The sequence below is a fragment of the Aquarana catesbeiana genome, linkage group LG05 (assembly GCF_042186555.1).
Source record: "Aquarana catesbeiana isolate 2022-GZ linkage group LG05, ASM4218655v1, whole genome shotgun sequence".
Lineage (NCBI taxonomy): Eukaryota > Metazoa > Chordata > Amphibia > Anura > Ranidae > Aquarana > Aquarana catesbeiana.
The window spans coordinates 302,132,062-302,147,775 of record NC_133328.1 but is presented as its reverse complement, the minus strand read 5'-3'; the positions used below and the strand labels follow the sequence as shown (position 1 = coordinate 302,147,775).

The following is a 15,714-nucleotide window of genomic DNA, read 5'->3' as shown; positions in this document are numbered from 1 at the left end:
CCCCCACCAATACAGAGCACAGCGGACCGGGAGATAGAGGAACGTAGGAGCAGGGGACCAGCAGCGGTGAGTCCACCCCCTCCTCTCCCAGCACGAGGGCAGCATCCCTGCGCTCCTCAGGACACTCTAATAGGCCTCACTGCTACCTCCTATACGCAGTGCTCACAGGCCTTCCCGCAGCTGCTGCGCTCCGTTTCCGATCCATCCCTATCCCTGGGAGGGACGGCGTCCCCCACACCCTCACTGCAACTCAGTGATTTCCCCCCACTGCCAGGCCCAGAGGGCATGGGGGACTTTGGACATGCACCAGAAGTGCGGTGTGGAGGAAGTACCCCCCAATCAGTGATCGCCCCCCCCTGTCTCCCCTCAACCACAGAGACAAGCCCGCTATAACGCCTCCAGGCCCACAGCACAGGGAACAAGCCAGACAAGATCATATGCCCAGGCGGCGTGTTCGCCGACCCTGACCCCTATGGAGGTCCTGGAAGGAGGCCCCCCCTCTTATTCACAGAGGCCCCTATGGGGGGAAATAAAAGATCCTCAACCACTACTCTGGGACTCCCGGAATTCGGCACCCCCCACATTACCAAGGGAATCCTCCCCACCACACAGCCCACAACGCCGCATGGAGCATGCCCAACATTTCCAGCAGCCCACCTCGTGGCAGGATTGCCTCCAAGCTATCCCTACCAAGGAGGACTTTAGGCTCCTTATTGAAGAAGTCAAATCCGCCTGTCGAGCAGAAATTCAAGTGATACATGCCAACCTTAAACATCTATCTGACAGGGTGGAGATGGCGGAGGAGGAAATTCAAGAGACCAAACTGGCGGTACACCGCACCCAAGTACAGGGGGCCGACCATCATATAATGCTCCGGAACATGCAGCGTCATATCGAGGATCTGGATAACCGGGGACGCAGAAATAACATCCGAGTCAGGGGTTTACCTGAGTCAGAGGGCCCCGAAGATCTTCATGAAACCTTGCAACTCTTGTTTAACGATCTTCTAGGGGACCCCCCAAACAAACCCGTTGAAATGGACCGAGCCCACCGTGCCCTCCGCCCTAAAGGGCCCGCCTCCAGACCCCGAGATGTCATATGTAGGGTCCACTCCTTCCCCTTGAAAGAGGACATTATGCGCAAAGCTGGCACCACAAAGAAGGTACTTTTTGAAAACACACAAGTCCAGCTATTTCCAGACCTTTCTTGGATCACTCTACAGAAACGCAGACTGCTCCAACCCCTACTTATTCTGCTCCAAGAAAATGACATAACATACCGCTGGGGATTCCCCTTCAGCCTCACTGCCCGCCGGCAGGGAAAATTAGCAGTTCTACACTTCCCGGAAGACCTGGAAAATTTTTGTGACACCTTGGAGATCCCCGTCCCTCGCTTGCCTGAATGGGACTTAGTGGACTCGCCCACGCCACTTCCTGTGGTATGGCAGAAGATCCCACCATCTAAGCGCCCTAGAGACCGGGAATCCCCCAGAGGGTCTACCAAAACAAAGCCTAAAAAAGGATAACTGCCTTACTCCCTACTCCTGCCCCTCCCATCACAGTTACAAGTATCCCCCCTTAGGCCTCCCCCGCCTATCACTTAGTTAGCAATATTGGGCACTTTTTTATGGAGACGTGTCAGTAGTGGTTCTTCTGGTCACTAGTCCCCCCTAGAGGTTAACCCTACTATAGTTCCCCACCATCACTTTGTTTTGAGAACTTAAACACAGTTCATTTTGCCTTGAGTTGTCCACTATGCCCCCCCGGACTGGGCCCCTGTTGGGGGCTCCGATCGGGGGGACCTACCGGAACTTAATGGAATCCGGGCGGTACATACTGCCCGGGTTGACAACAAAATGTTTATTTCTAATTGAAATGTTATTAACCATTATTCTCTTCTCTCCTTCTCTTGTTTTCTTATTCTCCTCTCTCCCTCTCCCCCCCACCTCTCCCCTCTTCCTGGCTTGCCGTGGGTTTGAGGCGGGCACCTGGCTGCATCTCAAGATTGGACCTCCTCGCTTCCCGGATGTCCTAGAAGGCTCACGGCTGGATAAGCTAAGTAATCTGGCACACGCACACACTGATGACCATGGCTAAGATCTTGTCATTTAATGTCCACGGCTTGAACTCAAACAAAAAAAGGCATCTGGCACTGAGGGAGCTCAGGCAAATTGGGGCAGATGTAGCTATGCTGCAGGAGACACATTTTAATAAGGGGGGGCGCCTTCACCTTTGCATCCAAACAATACCCCCAGATATATCAGGCTTTTAGCTCTCGCAAACGTGCGGGTGTGGCCATCCTATTTAAGAGAGGCTCCCCATTTAAATGCTCCGAATCCCTCATTGACCCGAGGGGACATTATATAATTTTGAGGGGTCAGTGGCAAACACAGGCGGTAACTTTCTGTAATATCTACGCACCCAACACCCATCAAATACATTTCCTGCCTAGGGTCCTTGCACCCAATGATGCAAGGACTGCCCAATGATTATTTGATCATTGGCGGAGATTTTAACCTAGTGCACTTGGTAGGTCTAGACCGCCATGCGATTAACTCCACAACCCCGCAGACCCGGGTCGCCCTAGATTCCAAGCTCTTTCGTCAATTAACCAGGCGTTATGCCTTATTCGATGCATGGAGGGCTATACACCCGGGAGATAGGCAATACACATTCTTTTCTGCCCCTCACCGTATGCATTCCCGCTTAGACTATTTTTTCGTCAACAATAACACATTACGCGCCACCAAAACCGCCCAGGTCCTTCCCATATCTTGGTCCGACCACGCTCCAGTTCTCATATCACTAGAAATAGGCATCCCTACCCGCAAACCCAGTAATTGGCAGCTAAACAACTTTCTACTACAACACACCCCGTCCAGATCGGAATTAGAGACAACTCTGCAGAACTACTTCTTAGAAAACAACACTCCTGAAGTCTCCCTCCCTATCTTGTGGGAGGCCCACAAGGCAGTCCTCAGGGGACGGTGTATAGCGATCTCTTCGGCTATGAAGAAAAATGCGATGGCATCTAAAACTCAAGCCGAAAGAGACCTCAAGGCTCTAGAACTCCGCCTGCAGGTATCGCCATCCCTACCCCTTCTTAAAAAAGTGGTCTGCCTTAGAAATACCCTCCGAGATTTGGAGTTAGGACATGTGGAGAAGGCACTTACCCGACTAAAGCAGACATACTACGATAAAGGTAATAAGGGCTATACCATTCTGGCACGTAAATTATCTGAGCGCTCCCACATGTCCACACCCCACCAAATTAAAGACAAACAGGGGGCACTCCTGTCACACCCCCAGGACATAGCTCGGGCCTTTAGAGAATTTTACACAACCCTATATAACAACCCTGAAATTCCCCAAGATCCGCTTCCTCCTGATATAAAAGATCGTATGAGACAATATCTGGAGGATAGCGGACTCCCCAAACTTCAGAAGACGGACCTAATGTCACTCAATGCTCCAATTACAGAGGAAGAGTTAACGGCCACTATTAAAATTTTGCCCTCCCACAAATCCCCTGGACCAGACGGTCTCCCCTATGAGTACTATAAGAGATTTCTCCCGATCCTCCTGCCCTATATGTGTAGGCTATTTAACGCCTTCTTTCAGAAAACCACCATTCCCACAGATATGCAGAGGTCGTTCCTCACGTTGATCCCCAAACCTGACAAAGATCCTTCCATATGTGCCAGTTACAGGCCAATCGCACTCCTAAACTCTGATTTGAAAATCTTCACTAAACTCCTTTCAATGCGATTGAACCAGATACTTCCCTCGCTCATACACAAGGATCAGGTGGGTTTTGTCCCCCTACGTCAGGCGGGAGATAACACGAGACGAATTATCGACCTGATAGACGTGGCGAACAGGAATAAGCTGGAGGCGTTAGTCCTTGGCTTAGACGCAGAAAAAGCCTTTGACCGCCGTGGGTGGTCCTTCCTCTTCGCCACGTTGAACTGCATGGGATTTCAGGGCTCAGGGATATCAGACATTTGTACACTAACCCCTCATCCCAGGTAAAAACCCCCTTCGCCCTTTCACAGGCTTTCCCGATCGCGAATGGAACCCGCCAGGGGTGCCCACTCTCTCCGTTGCTATTTGCGCTGTGTGTTGAGCCTCTGGCGGCGTCCATTCGAAAAAATCTGAATATTCACGGCATCCCGCTGAGAGATAGGGAATTTAAGTTAGCCCTATTTGCTGACGATATTATTCTCACCCTGACCCAACCCAGAATTTCACTTCCTAACTTGCACGCTGAACTCGACTTATACAGATCTCTATCGGGGTACAAAATAAATGCAGCTAAATCAGAAGCCCTACCAATCAACATCCCAACACAGGAGACCCAACAACTACAACACTGTTTCCCCTACCACTGGAAGACATCATCACTGAAATATCTGGGAGTACAGATAACTCCCTCCTATTCCACTCTATACCGAGCCAATTATCCCCCTCTTTTTAAAACCATAAGGGATCTCCTACTGAAATGGAAGGCTCATCATATCTCCCTGCTAGGGAGGATAGCTTCTGTTAAGATGGCTGTTCTGCCAAAGCTGCTTTATTTATTCCAAACTCTTCCCATCCCAATACCACAGGCGAGCTGAAGAAACTCCAGGCAGATCTGCTACGATTTGTCTGGAATTACAAAAGACACAGAATAACACGTTCAGTCATGACGGCGGTGCGCTCAGACGGCGGATTGTCATTCCCTGACTTAACTAAATATTATCAAGCCACCCAATTGCGAGCCCTGGCCTCTTGGTTCACCCAACGTTCTTATAATAGGTGGACAGAAATTGAAAAATTATGGATGGCTCCAGTCCACCCTAATAGTATGCTATGGAATGCAGAGGTGAAGGTGGGGTCCACTCAGCTTTTGGGTCCTATGCTCCACCTTAGTACACTTTGGCGTAAGCTATCACGGCTCTATAAGCTATGCTCAGAAAGCTCACTCCTCACATCATTCCTCTATAACCCCAGACTGCCTGCAGGTCTTACACACCAGATGTCCTCTCCGTGGACGACGAGAAATTTGTTTCATTTTGGTCACTTGGTGCACCCGTGCACGCGCAGATTGCTGTCCTTCACAGAACTCCAGAAAAAATTTGATTTACCGAGGCAAGTGTTCTACGGATACTTGCAAATTAGGCACTATGCTCAATCAATCGCCCCGAACTTACAATTCTCGACCCCATCGCCCTTTGAGGGACTGATATTGGAAGGTTCGGCTAGACGTGGGCTAATATCTGATATTTACCGGATACTAAATTCTTACAACTTCATAGAACATGGTAAACACGCACACATGACCCGCTGGGAGAGGCTCTTGGGTGAGGAGATTTCAGAATCCACCTGGAAGACAGTTTGGTCCCAGGCAGCTAAGAGCTCACTATGCACACTGTACAAAGAGAATGCCTATAAAATTCTTTTTTTCTGGTATATGACACCTGATGTCCTCCATGCCATTTACCCTTCTAGCTCGGATAAATGTTGGCGGTGCATGAGGGACAGAGGGACCTTATATCACATCTACTGGTCATGTCCCAAAATAGCCCCTTTCTGGACGGAAACGCAATTATTGCTGAATCGTCTGTTGGGCATGGAGGTTCCCAGAACCCCGAAATTATTTCTTCTTGGAGTGTCTGGATTACGTATATCCCGACACTCCAGGAAACTGCTGGGACATGTCCTTACAGCAGCCAGATGTCTGGTAGCCTTGTTCTGGAAGAAACAGATCCCACCCTCTCAATCGGACCTCTATACCAGAATAAAAGACATAGAGCTAATGGAGAAAATGACAGCCAGGATACAAAATAGACTGGAAGCACATGATAAGGTCTGGGAGGAATGGCACAGGCAAGAGGACCCGCCCTAGGCCAGCGGCCAGGCCCCCCCCCTTCCCCTCTTCCTCTTCTTATCCCTCTTTCTTCCTTCCTCTTTTTCTTACTTTCCTTCTATATAAAGCTAAAATATATTCAGTTCAATGATGTTATTTGCTGGTTGGCAGTCCTGGATGATATGGAATGTGTTATACCACTACTGTGTGTGGATGATTACAATCAGAAGCTCACTGACTGTCGGATTGAATGTCCTCCAGCTGCACTTAGTTATATGCGACACTACAGTTCCATGTATGCATATATTTTTATGTCTAATAAAAATTGTTATTTGGATAAAAAGTGGGAGGCACGTATACAAACTGTTGTAATTCCTACACCGTTCACCTGATTTGGATGTAAATACCCTCAAATTAAAGCTGAAAGTCTGCAGCTAAAGCACATCTTGTTCGTTTTATTTCAAATCCATTGTGGTGGTGTATAGAGCCAAAAACATTAGAATTGTGTCGATGTCCCAATATTTATGGACCTGACTAAGAACTGGCAGAGAGCGGAGCTGGCACAATGACGGGAGACAGCACCGGAGGAGGACCAGGGGGGTCGGTGGTGGAGAAGAGTGGAGGAAGAAGGCCAGAAGAAGAACACTGGAGGGAGAACACCAAAGGAAGAAGACCGAAGAAAGAAGACTGGAGGGAGAAGACTGGAGGGAGAACTGAGGAAGATTTTTAATAAAAGACCTATCAAAACCGTCTCTTGTTTTTACTTACACTACACTGCCTTTTTTGGGGTCAAGGGTAGGGGTACAATGTACCCTATACTTATTCCCATGGGGGGGCGGGATCTGGAGGCTCCCTTGTTAAAGGAGGCTTTCAGATTCCGATAAGCCTCCTGCCCGCAGACCCCCACAACCACCGCCCAGGGTTGTCGGGAAGAGGCCTTTGTCACTATCAACATGGGGACAAGGTGCTTTTGAAGTGGGGGGGCAGAGCCCCCCTGCCCTAAGCACCGACTCCCCCTTGTTGGGGGCATGTGGCCTGGTATGGTCCAGGGGGTTCGCTTGTCTGCCCCCCCTTTCTTGATCTGCCGGGCTGCATGCTTGGATAAGGGTTTGGTATGGATTTTGGAGGGGACCCCACGCCATTTTTTTTTTTTGGCATGGTGTTTCCCCTTAAAATCCACACCAAACTGAAGAATCTGGTATGGTCCTGAGGGGGACCCCACACCGTTTTTTATTTTGGCGTGGGGTTCCTCTTTAACATCCCCAGAGCACGAGTCAGACCACAAGTTGGATCAAGATGATCCAAGTTGGGTTCGACTTCTATTCAAATCAATAGGCTGAAAGTCAGATCAGTTAAGATGGCTCTCATAGGGAACCATTGATTTTGAATAGAGGCAGAGAAATGCTGCTAAAAGCCAACACGGATTGACGCCAATGCAAAAAGCTACTAAAAGCGTGCTTTTGCAGCCGTTTTTTCCTGGCGTTGGTAGTGGCTTTGCAGCTCGCTTTTTCTAACGCTCTGTGTGAATGAGGCCTTAGACACCAGTGACAACATGGAGGAATTGACATGTATCACTTAGTGTGGCAACAGTAAATCCACTCCTGCCACATCTTCATCTTGGAGATTTGACAGTTCCGTAATGATCCAGAAAACACATCAAAATTCTTGCATTGCCAGGTCATTTACAGTAAGTTCCCAAGTGTGTTCGTGACAACTGCCTAAGAGGTGATATCTCCTCTCATTGAAAAGATCTCCTCTTAATTTTCACTGTGTTTCTGGAACAGGAAATGAAGAGAAATCTTTCTGGTGGAAAACAGACAGCATAGAAAACAGACAAGGACCATACCCATTTCTTATTTTATGCAAAACAAAGTCTAGGGTATACATACAAAGCCCCAGAAGGATTCACCCCCTTCCTGAGCAGGCCATTTTTTTTCGATACGGCACTGCGTTATTTTAACTGACAATTGCGCAGTCGTGCGACGCTGTACCCAAACAAAATTGATGTCCTTTTTTTCCCACAAACAGAGCTTTAATTTGGTGGTATTTGATTACCTCTGTGGTTTTTATTTATTTGGCTATAAACAAAAAAAGACCGACAATTTTTTTATTAAAAAAACAATATTTTTTACTTTCTACTATAAAACATACCCAATAAAAACATTTTAAAAATCTCATTTCTTCATGAATTTAGGCCAATGTGTATTCTGCTACATATTTTTGGTAAAAAAAAAACAAAACCCAATAATCGTATCTTGATTGGTTTGCATAAAAGCTCTAGCATCTGCAAAATAGGGGAAAGATTTATGGCATTTTAATTTTATTTACTAGTAATAGCGATGATCAGTGATTTTTAGCAGGACTGCGACATTGCAGCGTACAGATCGGACACCTAGCTGACATTTTTTACACTTTTTTGGGAACCAGTGTCATTATTACAGTGATCAGTGCTAAAAAATATGCAGACATTGTACTAATGACACTGGCAGGGAAGGGGTTAACATCAGGGGCGATCAAAGGGTTAAATGTGTTCCCTCAGTGTGTTTCTAACTATGTGGGGGGTTAGGCTGCCTGGGACAACACAAAGATCCATCTTCCTGCATAGCAGGAAGACCAGATCCTGTGTCATCCCCTGTCAGAACGGAGATCTGCCTTGTTTACTCCGGCGGGTCCATGTTCTGTCTCTGATTGGCTTCCCAATCAGTGTGCACGCGCCCACAGAATCACGTGCACGAACCAACGTACACCTACGGCAATTCGCGCAGCTGAGTCAACTTGCCGCGCTATAACTGTGGCGGCTGGTCAGCAAGAGGTTAAAGCTAAACTATGATCAAAACCTATTTTGGTAAATGTGATGATCATCTGCACCTCCTCGATTCATAAAATACCATGCAATCTGCAAAAAGAATACAACGTTTTTTTCTGAAAAGACAAGCGAGTGACCTCATGTGATATCTGTACTACAGGTGTAACTACAAATCTCAGCACTCGACGTTCAGTGCTTACAGGAAACAAGCTGAATAAGGTAAAATATTTAACAAATGCTGCATGAGTAATGCCGCGTACACACGGTCGGACTTTACGGCGGACTTTGCCCGGCGGATTTTTCGACGTACTTTCCGACGGACTTTGTGAATGAACGGACTTGCCTACACACAATCCACCAAAGTCCGTCGAATTCGTACGTGATGACGTACGACCGGACTAAAACAAGGAAGTTCATAGCCAGTAGCCAATAGCTGCCCTAGCGTGCCTTTTTGTCCGTCGAACTAGCATACAGACGAGCGGACTTTTCGACCGGACTCGATTTCAACGGATAAATTTTAAACAAGTTTAAAATCTAAGTCCGTCCAACTTTTGAGAAAACAAAGTCCGCTGGAGCCCACACACATCGAATTGTCCGACGAAATCCAGTCCGCCGGGCAAAGTCCGCCGTAAAGTCCGCTCGTGTGTACGCGGCATAAGAGATGGGGCACACTTTGTTAATGGTCATTTTTTTTAACTGTTCAAACGTACAAAATTTGTTTCAGCTTCAAATATTTTATTACTACAAGTGTGCTTGACTAAGAGTATACAAGAAACCCCAATGTGCAGGATGTAAAACATACTGTATAATACACCATACCTTGGACTTGGCCAAGCGCTCAATGTTCTCTGTAGGATCTGATCCCATTGACAGGAAACAGGTCAGGGGAGTTCTGCAATCACTTTCAGCCCACATGGCCTCCATGTCAAGGACGAAACCCTCAGCATATTTTACACCTAGAGATTCAGCTATATAATGACGGGCCTACAAAAGAAACATAAGTAGTTATGACTGTGTAGTATTATTTTTAGAAATCATATATGACATGGCTCAATTTATTTATTTATTTACATTTACGAATTCCATAGGCATTTACATTTGTGCATTTTAAAATTTTGCATATAGATCTCTAGCAGCTTTTATTAATGACAAAACTCCTTTATCCTGTAAACTTCTTATAGTATATGGTGCTATTTAGAATGCAACCATTGTGTTGTATCATATCATTCTATTAGATTGTAAGCTCTTCTGAGCAGGCCCTCTTAATCCTCTTGTATTTTATTGTATTATAACTGTATTGTCTCCCTTTTATATTGTAAAGTGCTGCGTAAACTGTTGGCGCTATATAAATCCTGAATAATAATAATAATGACAAATATTTAAGATATTTTATTACCTGAGCAATGGTTCGATCAGGGCACCAGCTACGAATAAGTAGCAATTTTCTGAAAGTGTCCAACAAACTATCATATCCATCAGGTAATGATGATTCTTCAGGGGCTTCCTTATCGAACCAGATTTTCCATGCCTTCTCATTTCTTGCCACTTGCCCCAAGAGGTTATTGAAGGGAGGCAAGTTCGATAGCTGTACCAGATTGAGCCATGTCATGTCTAGTATCCATTTTTTGGGCTTTGGCTCCACAGAATTTAGATCTAATGTGGCGCCCCCTATTCGGAAAGAAGAATAAAGAGTGAATATTAGTCTGTAATATTTGAAAATCCAAAATGTCATTCATGGACAATCCACCCAACACTTGGATTTTAATGTGGGATGGAAGCTGGTGTGAGAAATTAATATATCCACTTCTGGATTTCATCATAAAAAATATTTAGCAAGGATTCCTAGTTCCCCATATCAGGTGAAACAATCAGTGGCGTAGCGTGGGTGGTCAGCGTCCGGGACAAGGCAAGTAATTTGTGCACCCTAAGCCAGGGACTGTGAATGGAGGGGAAAGGGAAATTGAAAGAAGAGAGAGAAAGAAAGAGAGAGCGGGAGAGAGAAAGAGAGAAAAAGAGAGAGAGCAAGAAAGAAAGAAATCCGTAGAACCCCCTTACATCAGAGTCCCTCTTACAATAGAGTACTCACTGGGAGGCAGGAGAAAGAAGGGAGGGAGGGGAGACACTTCACTCACAGTGGATGGATGGATCAGCAGGCTGCACACCTTTCCTTTTCTGGTTGCTGGGCTTCAAACTTCCCACCCACACTTCCCCTTCTGTGAGGTACAACACTGCTGGGGAGAGTGGGCAGGGCAGATACAGGAGGGGAGGGCGGGAGGAGGAGCAGAACTAGCTCTTTCTCTCCTCTACCGTACATGTGGTGAGGGGGGAACTGTCAGTGCTGGCTCTAGGCTGTGAGATATTCTCTCATCTCAGAGCCTTGCAGCCACTGGAGAGCCACAGTCTGGCCTCCTGGGCCCCCACCCACAGTGGTACCAGAGCTGCCCCTGCCTTCCACGCTACTGGAGAGAGCACACAGGTGGCTGCTGCTTCCTACAACACACAGCACTCTGCAGTTCTCCTGTGCTTAGCCCGCTCTCTCAATCCAGTGTGAGCGAACTGTCTGTCATCCAGCACCCCCCTAAATGTTGCCCCTGGGGTGACGGCGAAGGCACCGGCTGCCCCCCCCCACTCGAAGCAATACATCAGCTTAATCTCTACAATTTTTCATTGGATATAATTTGGGCTTCTCAACCAACTCACCTGGCTAAAGCTCTTGTATATGTACATTTATCAAAATTGTACTGAACAATAGACAAAAAATGGTCTTGCTGGTTAGACAACGCCTTTACCGCTGCAACGGTAGATGATAATGCTACTTAGAGGTCTATGTTCATATTAATTCTGTCATTTACTGGTTCTAAATGGTCCCATTTCCTCTTTTTTATCAGTATGAAGATTGCTTGAGCCTTGCCCTTTAAAGGATCCACCCCCTTCCTCTTTGGGTTCTAGTATATGATTGTAATTGTTTTCTTCTCTTTTTGTTTTTTGTACATTGGTTCAAATAGGCCCTGCCCCTGTGTGGGCAACAATTGCACTGTTTTTTGTATCTTTACTTGTTAAAATCAATTAAACAGATTTAAAAAAATAAAAATGAAAATGTTTTGTTTGTACCTTTGATGAGAGTCTGAAATTCATTATGGGAGATTTTCTTAGCTTGTAGGTCTATCTTTAAGGCCATTAGCAATGTGAAGAGAAATTTGTGGTTTTCATACAGGCCTCGAGCTGTATACTTAAACACCTCAAAGGTAAGATACTCAATAATGTTTGCAATTCTCTTGGCTGTCAGCTGGGATTTCACAGATCTCTCCATTGACAAGTCAAAAATGCCCAAGAATTGACGGAGGGATGTCTGATACATGACATTCACCAGACTCATTTCCACAATGAGGAAGTACAGGATGCTGCCACGCGTAGCTACAGGACGATATTCCTCACGAGCTGTATTAATCTTCAGTTCAGTTTCTGCTGCAATTGTCAGCTTCTCACTGACCTGCAATGTAACAAGACATGTAGTGTACATGTTATTCATAGCAATGAATCACAATGAAACATTTAGTGTTTACTCTGTTTAAAGCCCAATGATTTTAGCTCCAAAATTTTACTAGGCTGTACAGAGGTAAGTCTCCCTATATCCCAACATTACTAGTAACATGTCCCTATTTAAAGTTACAATATAATTTGTTTTAAAAATACATACCGTAACAACTGTGTACCGCTTTCTTGCCACATATAATAAAAAAAATGAATAAAAACACTAATCCAGCCACTTTTACGCTGGTATAGTGCTCGCAAAAAACTTACATACTTTTAGTACTAGAACTGCACCATGGCACCGAAAAACATGCACATTCATGAACACCTTTTCCCTAATAATTTGTCAGTGGGTAATTTAAGAGACAGTACCAAAGGTTAGAGGGTTTTTATGTAGCTGTACAGAGAGCTTGCCCTAAAACAAATGGTTTATTAATCAGAATTTAGCAATACATAACTGTAGTTATAATTAGTGTATTTATGATCTGTCTTACAGGACAGCCCTTACGAAGTTATGTTTATTTTTTAATATTTGGAGCACATTGCGGATTACATTTTTATTAAAATATTAGCACATAAAGAGTATAGGCTATACCTCCTCTGCTGTGGTCTTTGTTATTCTAAGGACTTCAATCAGAGATTCATCTTCTACAAGAGAACCCTGGGTGCTGGTCAGACGGAACAAGAGATTATCTTCTAGTTCCTGCATTTTCCTCTTGTTTGAAGTTACTTCTTCCATTAACTTGACGCGCTCTGCTTCCAACTCCTACCAAAATCATTGAAAGAAAATGGGGGTTCAAATAAACTACAAAAGCTTCTAAGACATAATCCCAACAATATTGTCATCAATGTAGATATCAGATGTGTCTAAACAATCATATTCAGACAGCTGGCTAAACACAAAAATCTCTAAACATATTGTATATATTACCAAACTAAAACTTCCTCTATTGATTTGTATGCCCTTTTTCACAATGATCTCATATAATTATTAGAAACCCATGCTGAGAGAATTAAGGAGGCTGCAAATGCTGACCTCCTTCTGAAACTGTTTGTTTAGATATTCTGCTAATCGTCTGACAGTACAGTCTAAGGATCTTGATCTGGAACATGCATGCAGCAATTCAGAACTTTGGATGTGCATACTTGTCTTGGGTCAGTGATAGTAAAATTGTTGAAGCTATTAGATCTGAATGACAGTCAAGAAACTAGTATTTCTAGAAAGGAAAAGTAAGCATCAGTAACCCCTATATTTTTGTCAGCATTTGATTATTTAACATTAAAGATTTCTAACTGGGAGAGTTTGAATGTGTGTCCAATAAAAGCATTAACGTCTAAGTACTGACTGAATATAGACTCCAACACCATCTAGTGTCAACAATTATATAGTTTCCAGTGCATAGCATAATATCTGTATTGTTCAAGAGATGTATACAGGGGTGACACTAGGGGAAAGCTAACTGACACTACAGCACCTGCATGAATTCCCCTAGCATACAATTTCCTACAGAACTCTGAAAAAAAAAAAAAGTCTCTGCAAATGTCTGACTAATATGTAGACGCCCTCCAATTCTGCATTGGCAGCTCATGTTTGACTATTATAAAGCTTTTCCTATGATCTGACCTCTGGTGATCAACATGGCACCTAGCACATTTGCCTTTGTAGCTCTCTGCATAAAGTCATGTGTCAACAAGGGTATTTCCTTCTCTTAATGTTCCAGGCACCATGCTAATCATGGAAGTTTTAAGCTGTGCAGCATCTGTAAAACAATCAAACACGAGCTGTCACTGAAGAACATGGGAGCAGATAGACATTAAACTGTGCACTGGTTGCACTGATCTGGCAGTGTGGAGCAGAAGGTACTCCAAAAGGTGCAAATAGTGCTTAAAGCAACTGTCACATTCGTGACATAGTAAACTAATAATGCAAGAGCTAGTATGTCTTCAAAGACAATGTCACTTTGAGTGATTCTGTCATTTAAATATACCCCAGACCCCCTCTTAGCGTAGCCTTCATACAAAATACTTCATTCCCACTCCCGAGTTCTTCAATGTGCTGGCCTGCCCGGTGCTGCACAGCCTTTGAAAGAAAAACACCCCAACCAGGTCCTGTGATTAGTGCGCACATACTGTAAGTCACAGCTTTACTCATTGCTGTGTATGGTCTGCACTAATGGCAGCAATCAGCCATCCTGAAAAGTGTGGCCCATCCACAAAATAAAGGTGACATTTTAAAAAAAAATTAGATTGATTATGTTCAACAATAGAAACTGGAGAGTACATTTTAAATTTCTTTCTAAATCGGACATGACTATTACAGAATACTACATTCCCCAAATACCTTATTGCATAAAGTAATACATAGCTTCATTTGGTTACTTTAAACTAAACATACATTTCCTTTTTTAACTCCAAAAGCTATAAAAATACACAAGTATGCATTTACTGAACAGAGCTGTAGCATTGACAATATTTATTATTAAAGCAAAGGGGATAAGGATTATATTGCCAGAAGCACTGAACATCACTATGAAGAAATAAGTGGGCAGATGGAGCACCATGGTACACTTTGATCCTTTCCAATTGTTCCGTTATGGAGACAGACCTTTATTACACTGCAGAGGCTACATAAAATGAGGGAAGGGAATAAATACTCAAAGAAAACACTAAGCAATATTTTGCTAAAATGTAAAGAGCGATCAAGTATTCAAGAGGCAGATTTCTCAGATCTTCGATTACAGAGTGTCAAGAGGAAATATCTATCAGAAACACTTGCAGATGATATTTTTGTTTTTAGCATTCTTTTTATATATCAAATTCTAGAAAACACACAGGGATCTGTCAAGTTAGATCTTACTGTGATCTGTGGGAGGGGATTTCAGTTATTTAAATGTTTAAAACTAATCTAGTTTTTTAGTTAATTCTTAGCGTTTTACAGAAATACCTAATTTAACAGTAGACTTTTAATGTATGTAAATACACGTTTTTTCAAAAAGATTCTACATACTGCTAATTCCATGTGTATTAGGATATAAACAGAACATCTGTCAGGTAGACTTAATGGCACATTCTCTTGGTGTATTTCAAGGATTCGAACCTTTGTCAGGTTTTTATTAACCTGTAATGCCCCGTACACACGGTCGGACTTTGTTTGGACATTCCGACAACAAAATCCTAGGATTTTTTCCGACGGATGTTGGCTCAAACTTGTCTTGCATACACACGGTCACACAAAGTTGTCGGAAAATCCGATCGTTCTAAACGCGGTGACGTAAAACACGTACGTCGGGACTATAAACGGGGCAGTGGCCAATAGCTTTCATCTCTTTATTTATTCTGAGCATGCGTGGCACTTTGTCCGTCGGATTTGTGTACACACGATCGGAATTTCCGACAATGGATTTTGTTGTCGGAAAATTTTATCTCCTGCTCTCCAACTTTGTGTGTCGGAAAATCCGATGGAAAATGTCCGATGGAGCCCACACACGGTCAGAATTTCCGACAACACGCTCCGATCGGACATTTTC

The 15,714-nt window shown here is 44.3% G+C and overlaps 1 protein-coding gene across 1 annotated transcript in view; it reads right to left on the bottom strand.

Annotated features, from left to right (window-relative positions):
* LOC141144794 (dynein axonemal heavy chain 5-like) overlaps positions 1 to 15,714 on the bottom strand; it is a 454,887-nt gene that overhangs the window by 83,364 nt on the left and 355,809 nt on the right. The window contains exons 66-69 of the mRNA XM_073630823.1: positions 12,783 to 12,953; positions 11,768 to 12,146; positions 10,053 to 10,324; positions 9,476 to 9,640 (exon numbers count right to left, since the gene is read on the bottom strand). Coding sequence (XP_073486924.1) covers positions 9,476 to 9,640; positions 10,053 to 10,324; positions 11,768 to 12,146; positions 12,783 to 12,953 — 987 coding nt within the window. The remainder of the gene's footprint in view (positions 1 to 9,475; positions 9,641 to 10,052; positions 10,325 to 11,767; positions 12,147 to 12,782; positions 12,954 to 15,714) is intronic.